Raw genomic sequence first — 13,304 nt, 5'->3', positions numbered from 1 at the left:
CATCCGCACTTGAAAACTAATCAACTGTCGAACGGAGCGTACTTCTATGACCGAAAAGGTAAACAATATAGTTGCCAGATCCGTCAAATAATACTATGCCAGTTAATACCCATATCATGTTCCGGCGAGGCTTCCATGATGAAGTGACGCTCGCCATGGGGGATCGTCCAATGGCTCGTCATTTAAATGATAAGCGAGGGCTCGTCGTGGTACAGTGGTAAACGCTTAAGGGAAATCAATTTATCTATATTAATTTATAAACAAATAAGTTAAAAGAAAAAACTATTTAAATATAAATTTATTAAATATTTTTTTCCTCATTCAAAATGTATCTTAAAAGATACATACATAACTTAGCTTACAGAACCCTTCCTGCTTATGTTAAAGGCTTCCCGGACACCCGAACTTTGTGATCGAGGCTGGTCAGTCAATTGTTGTTCCTTCTTCTGCCATCCACCATGTAGTATAATCTTATAATTTTAGTATAATCAAATTCACACTGAGAGATGGGTCTGCATGTTTAAAATATTTTTAAAAATGCAAGACTACCTGCTTACCTAGAGAACCAGTCTTAATATTTCTCCGAAATTCAAGCAAGATAAGATATACATAGTATTCCATTATCTTTAGCACCAAACCTGCTCTTTTTCTCTCTTGTGTTTGTACAGAGATCTGACACTGTGCTTATGTGGTACTCCAAACTCCAGATGAGGGTTGTTTCGAGATATTTTCCGCTCCTAGAGCTCAGTCTTCTTTGAACCTCTAATAAACTCAGATGAAACCTTATTAAAAAATATTTGGTTTCATTAAATTACAAGCCAAGTGTAGATAAGTTTCTTTATCAAGCCAGCATAATTGCTGCCATAAATACAGTTTTCATATAAATTCATAAGCTCCTCACAAAGTAAGTCTCTCCAGAACAGCAACATGGAGCTGACTTATGTTCTCCTCCAAGTGGTGGTGGCTCTTCTGGCTATCGCCGGATACTCCTATTACCGCACAATGACCTACTTCAAGCGTCGAGCCATCCCCCACGATCCGCCGCATTTGTGGCTGGGCAATATGAGGGGATTCAACGAAGATCGCACCGTCAATCAGATCATGCAGGACCACTACGATCGATTCCTGGGCACCAGGGCTCCTTTCGTGGGCTTCTACTTTTTCCAGAAGCCCGTGGCTTTCATCATGGATCTGGAGCTGGTCAAACACATACTGATCAAGGACTTCTCGAACTTCTCCGATCGCGGACTTTTCTACAATGAGAAGGACGATCCCATGTCGGCCCATCTCTTCAACTTGGACGGACCTCAATGGCGTTTGCTGAGAAGCAAATTATCTTCGATTTTTACATCCGGAAAAATGAAGTTCATGTTTCCCACAGTTGTGTCCGTGGCCAACGAATTAATTTCATTTATTCATGAGAAGGTAGAATATGAATCTGTCCTGGAAATCCGCAACCTAATATCTAGGTTTACGGTGGATGTGATCGGTACCTGCGCCTTTGGAATCCAGTGCAATAGTCTGCGGGATGAGAAGGCAGAATTTCTCTACTACGGCAATCGGGTTTTACTGGACAAACGCCATGGTCCTCTGCTGCACGGATTCAAGTACAGCTATCCCAAGCTAGCCAAGAGATTGGGCTTCATGCTGACCCCTTCGCATATCCATAAGTTCTACCAAAGGATTGTCTACGAAACTGTGGCCGTGCGCGAGAAGGAGAACATCAGACGGAATGACTTTATGGACCTCCTGATAGATTTAAAGAACAAAAAGGAAATAATACTGGACAACGGCGATGTGGTTAAGGGACTGACCATCGATGAAGTGCTCGCCCAGTGCTTTGTGTTCTTTATTGCAGGCTCTGATCCATCTTCCGCCACCATACAATACGCTCTGTACGAACTGACGAAGAACCAGGACATCCAAGACAGGGTTAGGTGTGAAGTGGAGGAGGTCCTGGAAAGGCATGATCAGGAGCTCACCTATGAGTGCCTTAAGGATCTCAAGTACCTCAGTATGGTGGTTGATGGTGGGTTACTACGCAGGATTTAATTTAATTTGACCATTTTAATTTGATTATGTCTTTTTAGAAACCTCTCGACTTTACCCTATTGCATCGCATCTGATACGAAAGGCCCACAAACGCTTTGTGGTTCCAGGACATTCGAACTTTGTCATAGAAGCTGGTCAAATGATCTTCATTCCCTCATCTGCCATTCACCACGATCCTAGCATCTATCCAGATCCGTTTGAGTTTCGACCCGAGCGCTTCTCTCCCGAGGAAACTGCCAAGCGAACTTCGGTTGCCTGGCTGCCCTTTGGCGATGGTCCTCGTAACTGCATTGGGCTGAGATTTGGTCAGATGCAGGTTCGCATAGGACTGGCTTTGCTAATCAAGAACTTCAAGTTCTCTATGAGCTCTGAGACCCCGGATCCACTGATATTTGATCCCAGGTCCGTGACATTCACTGTTTTAAATGGAATTCCTCTCAGAGTTGAGACTGTGTAAAAGTAGACATCAAAGACAAATAAATATTCATATAAAAAAATATAAACAATTTAAAAATATTTCTGCTAGGTCAGGCTTCATATATGAATGAATTACTGAAAATTCCTTTGTGAATAATATTTTGCCAACTACATTATACTACAAATATTCATGATAAGTAGCACTTGGTCGCACGTGCAATACTTTGGGAATCCCGCATTCACAAGAAACGAGACAGAAGTTTTTCCAATGTTACACTATACGTGCAATATCCACGTAATGAAAGATATTTTATATAGGTCCCACTTTTAGCTATGAAATTTCTTTAAAGTAGTCAGAAATTAATTTCTAGTAACAGTCGCTCTGGAACCTAGTCATGGAACTCACCTATATTCTCTTCCAAGTAGCTGTGGCCTTGCTGGCGTTGGCTTCCTACTTTATTCATCGCAGACTGACCTACTTCCAGCGCCAAGGAACCCCACATGATGCTCCACATCTGCTGAGGGGCAACATGGAGGGATTCAACAGCAGCCGCACCATTCAGGAGATCATGCAGGAATACTACAACAAATATAGGGAGAGCAAGGTGCCCTTTGTGGGCTTTTACTTCTTCCAAAAGCCTTGCGCCTTCATTATGGATCTGGAACTGGTAAAACACATACTGATCAAGGATTTCTCAAACTTCTCCGACAAGGGCCAGTTTTATAATGAGAAAGACGACCCCATTTCTGCACATCTCTTCCATCTGGATGGACCTCCTTGGCGATCGCTCCGAAGCAAGCTATCCTCCACCTTTACGACTAGCAAAATCAGGGCCATGCTTCCGGCAGTTGTCTCTGTGGCCGATGAGTTAATGGCTGTGATGCACGAGAAAGCCAAGAGGTCTTCAGTCCTGGAGATACGTGAGCTGGTGGCCAGGTTCACCGTGGATGTAATCGGCACCTGTGCCTTCGGCATTCAGTGCAACAGTCTGCGGGATGAGAAGGCGGAGTTTCTGCACTTTGGCAAGAGATCTCTGGTGGATAAGCGGCATGGTCCCTTGCTCTTCAGTTTAATGTTCAGTTATCCCAAATTTGCAAAACGTTTGGGCCTCATACGAACGGCTCCTCACATCCAGAAATTCTACCAACGAATTGTTTACGAAACAGTGGCACTGCGGGAGAAGGAAAATATAAAACGGAATGACTTTATGGATCTACTAATTGATATGAAAAACCAAGAAGAAAGACTGACCATGGAGGAAGTCCTTGCCCAGTCCTTTGTGTTCTTTATTGCCGGCTTTGAAACATCTTCTTCTACCATGGCATTTGCTCTGTACGAGCTGGCAAGAAATCCACAAATTCAGGACAAGGTTAGGGAAGAAGTGGAGGAATTCCTTGAAAAACACAATCAGTTACTTACCTTTGAGAGCACCAAGGATCTCAAGTACCTAAACATGGTTATAGATGGTAATTTATTCGGCAAGCTTAGGAGGATTCCAACTAATTATTTTATTTCTCCAGAAACCTCTCGACTTTACACCATTGTGCCTAACCTGGATCGAGTGGCTCTCAAGCGATTCGTTGTTCCTGGGCATCCGAAGTTTGTTATCGAAGCCGGCCAGTCGGTGGTGATACCCTCGTCTGCTATTCACCACGATCCCAGCATCTATCCGGATCCCTATAGGTTCCGTCCTGAGCGTTTCTCTTCTGAGGAGTCGGCCAATCGTCCTTCGGTTGCCTGGCTGCCCTTTGGCGATGGTCCTCGGAACTGCATTGGGCTGAGATTTGGACAGATGCAGATGCGCATAGGTCTGGCTCTGCTGGTAAAGAATTTTAGATTCTCCACATGCTCCCAGACCCAGGATCCGCTAGTTTACAACCCCAAGTCTGTTGCTCTCAGCGCTGTTGGAATTAATCTTAATGTTGAGGCTATCTAGGAAATTTTGGCACATGCGCCATAATAGAAGTTAAGACTCACTATCAGCCTAATTTTGGTAATCTTCCTAGATAACCAATGGTAAAAGCATGAAATGTTTACAATGTAATGATAAAAATAAAAGATAATGCACATTAAGTAGTAAAAAGATAGGTGTTCTTCTAAGATTTGCCTTTAAAAATTACTGTCTTACCCCTAACAAAATCAGTCCATCAGGAAAATCATTATGGAGCTGACATTTATTCTTTTCCAGGGAGTAGTCGCTCTTCTTGCGATAGCCTGCTACTCCATCTACCGCAGACTGACGTTATTCAAGCGTCGAGGAGTCCCACATGATCCGCCGCATCTCCTGAGGGGAAATATGGAGGGATTCATCACGGACCGATCTATACACCAGATCGTGCAGGACTACTACAACAAGTATCGGAATAGCAAGGCGCCCTTTGTGGGGTTCTACCTCTTCCAGAAGCCTTGTGCCTTCATCATGGATCTGGATCTGGTGAAGAACATACTGATCAAGGACTTTTCCAACTTCGCCGACAAGGGACTCTTTTACAATGAGAAGGACGACCCCATGTCGGCCACTCTCTTCAGTCTGGACGGACCCCAGTGGCGTTTGCTGAGGAACAAATTATCCTCGGTCTTCAGCTCCGGTAAAATGAAGTTCATGCATCACACAGTCGTGTCCGTTGCCGAAGAGTTCATGGCTGTGATGCACGAGAAGGTTTCACAATCTCCCGTGCTGGAAATCCGTGATCTGGTGGCCAGGTTTACAGTGGATGTGATCGGCACCTGTGCCTTCGGCATCCAGTGTAACAGTCTGCGGGATGAGAAGGCCGAGTTTCTTCACTTCGGAAAGCGGTCTTTTCTGGACAGGCGACACGGTCCCTTGCTCCTTGGGTTAATGGAAAGCTATCCAAATTTGGCGAGAAGCTTGCGCCTCAAACAAACAGCTCCACACATCCATTAGCCTAGTACTCTGACGAGAAAAAACCGCTGTATAAATTTAGACAGCGGCCAAACTCCATATAAAAAAAACGGTGTCGAAAAAAAAAGAAGAAGAACTTTTAGACACGTCGTTTTTTTCGGTACTCTGACGACGAAAATGAAGCCTGCGAAAATTGAATGGCGTTGCCAGATCAAGATAGTAAACAGCTGATATCGCGCTGTCTAAATAATTCATTTGATTTATTTAGACACCCCTAATGGAGGGAAAGTTGAAGGAAAAAAGTGGCATTGATAGGGGCTGTCAAGGGGAAGCCCATAATATGGAATTTAACCCACAAAGGACATTTTAATGCCATATTTATTAATATTTTTAACATTTTTTTTGAATATTTGTTTACAAACAGCTGTCCAGTGTGACCAAGGAAAATCCTTAAACGCCATAAAAAGTACATTTTCATGGAATTTCCTTAATTTTTTTGGTCACACTAGCTCGGTGGCGAAATAAACAGCGATTCCGCTGTCTAATTTAGACAGCGGGTTTTTCTCGTCAGAGTACTAGGCTATAACTTCTACCAAAGAATTGTGTATGAAACTGTGGCGAAGCGGGAAAAGGAGAATATTAGGCGGAATGACTTTATGGATCTCCTGATTGATATGAAAAATCAAAAGGAAGTGATTCTGGACAACGGTGAGGTGGTAAAGAGCTTGACTATTGAGGAGATCCTTGCCCAATCCTTTGTGTTCTTCCTCGCTGGCTTCGAGACCTCCTCCTCCACCATGGGCTTTGCTCTATACGAACTGGCGAGGAATCCTCATATCCAGGACAGGGTCAGGGCTGAAGTGGTTGAGGTCCTGAAAAAACATGGAGATCAACTCACCTATGAAAGCATCAAGGATATGAAGTACCTCAACATGGTTATAGATGGTAATATTTAATAATTATAATTTATTATCAAAGCTTATACTTTTAATCTTCCCAGAAACCTCTCGACTGTATAGCATTGCATCCCGCCTGTTCAGAAAGGCCAACAAGCGTTATGTGGTCCCAGGAAATCCGAATTTTGTCATCGAGGCTGGTCAGTGTGTGATCATTCCCTCGTCAGCCATCCACCACGATCCCAGCATCTATCCGGATCCGTACAAGTTCCGCCCCGAGCGTTTCTCTCCTGAGGAATCTGCCAATAGGCCTTCGGTTGCCTGGCTGCCCTTTGGCGATGGTCCTCGTAACTGCATTGGGCTAAGATTTGGACAAATGCAGGCCTGCATTGGACTGGCTCTGCTCATCAAGAATTTCAGGTTTTCCAAATGCCCAGAAACCCAGGAGCCCCTCTGTTTTAATCCCAAATCTAATGCTCTCAGTGCTCTTGGAATCCATCTTAACGTTGAGACCTTGTAAACAGAAATGGATTTGCGCTGCTTAGCCTAAATTTTCGTAACTTTTGAACCCCATTAAAAATTCCTCATAGGTTATCTGTAATTTGCAATTTGATTGTTAAAGGAAAATAAAAATTCGGCGAATTTTCGTTCTTGCAATTAAGTTTTTATTACAGCCCAAGCGAACAAATTCGGTAAACAGGAAACAAGGGCACACGATAAAGGGTTCGACTACTGGATACCGGTCAATTATAACTGATATGGGTTTGACTCTATTTAATTCCCATACCCCTAGACTCTTTTCTTCAGTCCGATATACCTTCATCCCCTCGTCTTTACCGAAGGTCGAGACACAATTATTTATAGTATCGCAAAAGCTATTTCTATACGTAATGCCAGGTATTTAGTGCATCTACATGGAAAATAAAGTCTCCGCAATAAAAAGATAGCAACGCTGTCCGAAGTTTAAAAGGCGGCTTGTCACCTTTCGCGTAAACAGTCGCTTTAGAACAGCACCATGGATTTGACTTATATTCTCTGCCAAGTGGCGGTCGCACTCCTGGCGGTCGCCTTCTACTCCCTCCATCGGAGACTGACGTACTTCAAACGTCGCGGCATCCCTCATGATCCTCCGCATGTCCTGAAGGGCAACATCAAGGGGTACAACAGCAACAGGACTGCCAACGACATAGTCCTGGATTATTATAATAAATACAGAGACACCAAGGCCCCCTTTGTGGGCTTCTACTTCTTCCAGAAACCCATTGCTTTTATCATGGATCTGGATCTGGTGAAGCACATCATGATCAAGGACTTTTCAAACTTCTCCGACAAGGGACTGTACCATAACGAAAAGGACGATCCCCTCTCGGCCCATCTCTTTAATTTAGACGGTTCTCAGTGGCGTTTGCTACGAAGCAAATTATCCTCGGCTTTTGCTTTTGGAAAAATGAAGCTCATGTATCCCACAGTGGTTTCGGTGGCCGAGGAACTCCTGGCAGTGATGCACGAGAAAGTGGAACGAAATTCTGTGCTGGATATACGGGACGTAATGGCCAGGTTTACGGTGGATGTGATCGGCACCTGTGCTTTTGGCATTAAGTGCAACAGTCTTCGCGATGAGAACTCCGAGTTCCTGCACTTTGGAAAACGCTCTTTGACGGACAAACGCCATGGTCCTCTGCTGCATGGATTTATGCACAGCTATCCTGGTTTGGCAAGACGATTAGGGTTCGTTAGAACTGCTCAGCACATCCAGAACTTCTACCAAAGGATTGTCTATGAAACTGTGGCGCTGAGGGAAAAGGAGAATATCAGGCGGAATGACTTTATGGATCTCTTGATTGATATGAAAAACAAAAAGGAAATGACTTTGGATAATGGAGAAGTGGTCAAGGGACTCACCATGGACGAGGTGCTGGCCCAAGCCTTTGTGTTCTTTATTGCCGGTTTCGAGACATCCTCCTCTACCATGGGATATGCTCTGTACGAATTAGCGAAGAATCCTCACATCCAGGACAAGGTCAGAGCTGAAGTGGAGGAAGTTCTGGAGAAGCATGGCCAGGAGCTCTCTTTTGAGAGCATTAAAGAACTCAAATACCTAAGCATGGTTATAGATGGTATGTTGTGAAGAGTTGTCCATATTACCTCAGCTAATTTTTTATATTTTCCCAGAAACCTCTCGTCTGTACTCCATTGCATCTCATCTGATTCGAAAAGCCCACAGGCGCTACGTGGTGCCAGGACATCCTAATTTTGTCATCGAAGCGGGCCAGCTGGTCTTCATCCCCGCAACTGGCATACACCACGATCCGAGCATATATCCCAGTCCATATGAGTTTCAACCAGAGAGGTTTTCACCCGAAGAAGTGGCCAGTCGTCCTTCGGTTGCCTGGCTGCCTTTCGGCGACGGTCCTCGAAACTGCCTGGGAATGAGATTTGGCCAGATGCAGATGCGCATAGCACTGGCTCTGCTCATCAAGAACTTTAGGTTCTCTATGTGTTCCGAGACCTCAGATCCTCTAGTATTCGATCCCAAGTCACTTGTACTCACCGTTTTGGGTGGAATCCAATTGAAAGTAGAAGTGATCTGAGATGATAGCTGCTACAATGGAATATTTTTAAGAAAGACATATCACTATTATCAGTCGTGGGCTTGGGGCAGGTTAGGTTCTTGGGGAGACAGAAAAACAAAGACTAGAAAATTTAAAGATAATGCAGTGATCAAGTTTTTATGCAAATACAAAGTAAATGAAATGAACGATGACGACGGACCCACAACAATAATTCAAAGTCAAATTCTGATAAGCGACGTCGGATTTTATACAGTAATAACTGCTTACAAAGAAAGTATGCAAGGTAAATAAACCTCATAATATTTATGGCAAATATAAAATTATTATAGCTCGTCTTAAAATACTTTTCAGTGTAGATATATAAACCATTGGCCTCAATGAGTAAGTTCTTCCGACGTCTGCTGGCTCGCTATCTTTATAAACTGATCTTACCGTAGAATTGTTGCGGTCTCACAGTTGCCAGCATAAACGTAAACAAACCGTGAGATTAACTCTCAGTTTCTACTGACGGCGAACCAATGCTGCAGCGTCATGCCAAGTAGGTAGATTTGAGCTTATAAAAGCAGTTCTTCCGCCGGTTGCCGATCCAATAGTTCCCAGACAGCATCAGAGGCAGCATGGAGCTGACATACGTTCTCTTCCAAGTGGCGGTGGCCCTGCTGGCCATCGTTACCTACTACCTCCACAAGAACCTTACATATTTCAAACGCCGTGGGATTCCTTTCGATACTCCGCATCCTATCCGCGGAAATATGGCTGCGTTTGCCAAAACCAAGAATATCCACGAAATCCTTAGGGATCACTACAATAAATATCGTGAGAGTAAGGCCCCCTTTGTGGGGTTCTACCTCTTCCAAAAGCCCGCGGCATTCATCATGGACCTGGACCTGGCCAAGCACATACTCATCAAGGACTTCTCTAACTTCTCCGACAAGGGAATATTTTACAACGAGAAGGACGACCCCATATCAGCGCATCTCTTCAACCTAGACGGTCCCCAGTGGCGTTTGCTTCGCAATAAACTATCCTCGACCTTCACATCCGGCAAAATGAAGTTCATGTTTCCCACCGTTGTGTCCGTTGCCAACGAGTTCATCACGGTGATTCACGAGAAGGTGAACCAAAACGCTGTCGTGGACATTCGCGATCTGGTGGCCAGGTTCACGGTGGATGTAATCGGTACCTGTGCCTTCGGAATTCAGTGCAACAGTCTGCGGGACGAGAAGGCGGAGTTTCTGGACTTTGGAAAGCGAGCTTTGGTGGAGAAACGACATGGAACCCTGATTTTGGGCTTCATGCGAAGCTTTCCCAATTTGGCCAGGCGAATGGGCCTCGTGCGCACGGCCCCGCACATCCAGGAATTCTACAAGCGGATTGTTTCCGAAACTGTGGCGGTTAGGGAAAAGGAGAAGATCAGAAGGAATGACTTCATGGACATGTTGATCGACATGAAAAACCAAAAGGAAATGACTCTGGAGAATGGCGAAGTGGTCAAGGGACTGACAATGGATGAGATTTTGGCCCAAGCCTTTGTGTTCTTTATTGCTGGCTTTGAGACATCTTCCTCTACCATGGGATATGCTCTGTACGAATTAGCGAAGAATCCTCATATCCAGGACAAGGCCAGGGCTGAAATAGAGGAAGTTATGGAGCAGCACGATCAGGAGTTTACCTACGAGTTCACCAAGGATCTGAAGTACCTCAATCAGGTTATCAATGGTAAGTGGACCAAAAATTACTACATATATAATACTGCAACTAATCCCTAACTCTCTCCGCAGAAACTCTTCGCCATTATACCATTGTCCCTCACCTGGACCGCAAGGCCAGCAAGAGCTTCGTGGTTCCTGGCCATCCTAATTTCGTCATTGAGGCCGGCCAATCGGTGATCGTTCCCTCATCTGCCATTCACCACGATCCCAGCATCTATCCGGATCCCTATGAGTTCCGCCCCGAGCGTTTTTCTCCTGAGGAATCCGCCAATCGTCCTTCGGTTGCTTGGCTGCCCTTTGGCGATGGTCCTCGGAATTGCATTGGGCTGAGATTTGGACAGATGCAGGCTCGCATAGGACTGGCTCTGCTGATCAAGAACTTCAGGTTCTCTACTTGCTCCAAGACGCCGAATCCTCTGGTCTACGATCCCAAGTCATTTGTGCTCAGCATTAAGGGAGGCCTGTACCTGAAGCTAGAGGCCATTAACTAACATTATCTAAACCAAAGTAGATTGCACAGACATCCCAGATAGTTATTTAGTTTTATTTACAAAAAAACCCTTATAGTTTTACGTTGGGGCAGGTTGGGTTTTGAGAGAGAAGACTTTAAACCCAATCTCTGCTGCCCAAGCTTTTTAAATCATTAGATTTTACCTGAACTCTCTCTCTCTCTCATTTTAAGGGGTAAATCAAAAGGTATATCTAGACTTTCAGAAATTAAATGAAAAATGTTATAAATTACAAGATTTGTTCCTTGCATGATATGGCCAAGGGGTACTTGTTGATCGAGTCTCAAAAGTGTTAGCCAAGTTATCACTACAAACTGTTGTCAGAATTCCAGTAAAAAGTTGCGATAACCAAGGTACGATTGTTGTTTGTTGGTCACAATGACTAACAATATTTTTACCTCGGCTACTATTTAAACTCGGAGGCAAAGCTTTGCATTACTTAGTAAGCTACAAACAGTGAACAGGTGTACAGCTCACTTTTCGCAGTATTTATATCTCGTGAATCATGGCCGTTGGTAGTATTTTATTGACCGCTTTGCTGGCGCTGGTTGGCTACCTGCTGGTGAAATGGCGAAATACCATGAGATACTGGCAGGATCGGGGCATTCCCTGCGAGGAGCCCCACCTCCTAATGGGTTCCATGAGCGGAGTGCGCACTAAGAAATTGTTTGGTGAGATCTGGATGGATTACTACCAGAAATTCCGAGGAACTGGCCCCTTCGCCGGCTTCTATTGGTTCCGGCGACCGGCTGTCTTCGTCCTGGACACCTCCCTGGCCAAGACCATTCTGATCAAGGAGTTCAACAAGTTCACGGACCGCGGCTTCTTTCACAACGAAGAGGACGATCCGCTGTCGGGTCAACTGTTCCTGCTGGATGGCCATAAGTGGCGCTCCATGAGGAACAAGTTGTCATCCACGTTTACATCCGGCAAAATGAAGTACATGTTCCCCACGGTAGTAAAGGTGAATTCACTGACGTCTTTGGCCAAATGGTGGACAAGGCTCCCCCAGCCATAGAGGTGCGCGAGCTCTTGGCCAGGTTCACCACGGACGTGATCGGAACCTGTGCCTTTGGCATCGAGTGCAGCAGCCTCAAGGATCCCGAGGCTGAGTTCCGTGTTATGGGCAAAAGATCCTTGACCGAGCAGCGCTTGGGAACCCTCGGTATTATGTTCGTCAATAGCTTCCCCAACCTGGCACGTCGCCTGCACATGAAAATGACGGCGGAGCCTATCGAGAAGTTCTTCATGCGCATCGTCAGGGAAACGGTGAGCTTCAGGGAGCAGAACAACATCCGCCGCAACGATTTCATGGATCAGTTGATCGATTTGAAAAACAAACCCCTAATTACCTCCGAAAAGGGAGAGAATGTTAATTTGACGATCGAGCAGATTGCCGCTCAGGCGTTTGTGTTCTTCTCCGCCGGCTTTGAGACCTCGTCGACCACAATGGGCTTTGCCCTGTACGAGTTGGCCCAGAATCAGGAGATACAGAGCCGAGTGAGGGAGGAGGTCCTTAGGGTAAGTGAAAAATATGGCGGCGAGTTGTCCTATGAAAGCGTCAAGGAGCTGGTCTACGTCGATCAAGTGATATCTGGTGAGTGTCTAAAGGAATTCTATCTACCATAAATCCTACTTAACATTAGTTTTTACCTTACAGAAACCCTTCGCCTTTATACCGTGCTTCCTGTCCTTAATCGCGAGTGTCTTGAGGACTTTGTGGTTCCCGATAATCCCAAGTATGTGATCAAGAAGGGCATGCCCATTCTCATTCCCGCTGGAGCCATGCATCGTGACGAGCGTCTGTACCCCAATCCAAACACCTTCAATCCGGACAACTTTTCGCCGGAACGCGTCAAAGAGCGGGATTCTATCGAGTGGCTGCCGTTTGGCGATGGTCCTCGCAACTGCATTGGCATGCGCTTTGGCCAAATGCAGACTCGCATTGGTTTGGCTCTCCTGATGAAGGACTTCAAGTTCTCCGTCTGCGAGAAGACCACCATTCCCATGAAGTACCACAAGGAGATGTTCCTCGTAGCCAGCGAGTCTGGAATCTACCTCAAAGCGGAACGTGTGTGAGCTTAGTCATTGATTACGACCATATAAATGTATATAAATGTGTGGCGCCACTTGAAATTTAACAGGTAATAAATAAAGAGTTTTGATTGCATCATACAAAGTTTATAGAACTTGCTATGGGTTCTGGTTTTAAGTCCATGATGAGGTTGAAGTTAGTTGAGGTCAAGTAGCTTTGTTTTTTAGGAGGAAATAAATTAAAGTG

The 13,304-nt window shown here is 45.0% G+C and overlaps 5 protein-coding genes and 1 pseudogene across 6 annotated transcripts; all 6 read left to right on the top strand.

The window, feature by feature from the left end:
* The first annotated feature begins 21 nt into the window (after positions 1-21).
* On the top strand, positions 22-2,517 carry LOC108072404 (cytochrome P450 6a8-like). Of its 2 annotated transcripts, XM_070283557.1 has the most exons (3): positions 22-58; positions 924-2,029; positions 2,091-2,509. In XM_070283557.1, exons 2-3 carry the CDS (start codon positions 928-930, stop codon positions 2,507-2,509), a joined length of 1,521 nt encoding a protein of 506 aa, XP_070139658.1. In that variant the 5' UTR covers positions 22-58; positions 924-927. The 2 variants fall into 2 exon arrangements, with proteins under 2 accessions (XP_070139658.1, NP_001353157.1); NM_001366228.1 differs by lacking the exon at positions 22-58 and having other exon boundaries at positions 771-2,029; positions 2,091-2,517.
* Positions 2,518-2,844: 327 nt separating this feature from the next.
* LOC113225354 (cytochrome P450 6a8-like) lies at positions 2,845-4,411 on the top strand. The gene is made up of 2 exons (NM_001366229.1): positions 2,845-3,936; positions 3,991-4,411. Exons 1-2 carry the CDS (start codon positions 2,865-2,867, stop codon positions 4,404-4,406), a joined length of 1,488 nt encoding a protein of 495 aa, NP_001353158.1. The 5' UTR covers positions 2,845-2,864; the 3' UTR covers positions 4,407-4,411.
* Positions 4,412-4,622: 211 nt separating this feature from the next.
* On the top strand, positions 4,623-6,818 carry LOC108072408 (cytochrome P450 6a8-like; annotated as a pseudogene).
* A 424-nt stretch (positions 6,819-7,242) lies between these two features.
* On the top strand, positions 7,243-9,102 carry LOC121502941 (cytochrome P450 6a8-like). Its single transcript, XM_041777196.2, has 2 exons — positions 7,243-8,346; positions 8,402-9,102. Exons 1-2 carry the CDS (start codon positions 7,245-7,247, stop codon positions 8,818-8,820), a joined length of 1,521 nt encoding a protein of 506 aa, XP_041633130.1. The 5' UTR covers positions 7,243-7,244; the 3' UTR covers positions 8,821-9,102.
* Positions 9,103-9,387: 285 nt separating this feature from the next.
* Positions 9,388-11,258, top strand: LOC138928028 (cytochrome P450 6a8). Its single transcript, XM_070284070.1, has 2 exons — positions 9,388-10,521; positions 10,584-11,258. Exons 1-2 carry the CDS (start codon positions 9,420-9,422, stop codon positions 11,003-11,005), a joined length of 1,524 nt encoding a protein of 507 aa, XP_070140171.1. The 5' UTR covers positions 9,388-9,419; the 3' UTR covers positions 11,006-11,258.
* A 251-nt stretch (positions 11,259-11,509) lies between these two features.
* Positions 11,510-13,180, top strand: Cyp6a21 (Cytochrome P450 6a21). Its single transcript, XM_017163574.3, is given in 3 exon segments — positions 11,510-11,985; positions 11,988-12,620; positions 12,684-13,180. Coding segments are annotated over 3 exon segments (1,509 nt in total). The 5' UTR covers positions 11,510-11,528; the 3' UTR covers positions 13,103-13,180.
* The last annotated feature ends 124 nt before the right edge of the window (positions 13,181-13,304 follow it).

The sequence above is a fragment of the Drosophila kikkawai genome, chromosome 2R, assembly GCF_030179895.1.
Source record: "Drosophila kikkawai strain 14028-0561.14 chromosome 2R, DkikHiC1v2, whole genome shotgun sequence".
Lineage (NCBI taxonomy): Eukaryota > Metazoa > Arthropoda > Insecta > Diptera > Drosophilidae > Drosophila > Drosophila kikkawai.
The sequence above is the reverse complement of the archived record's forward strand: the minus strand, read 5'-3'. Positions and strand labels throughout refer to the sequence as shown.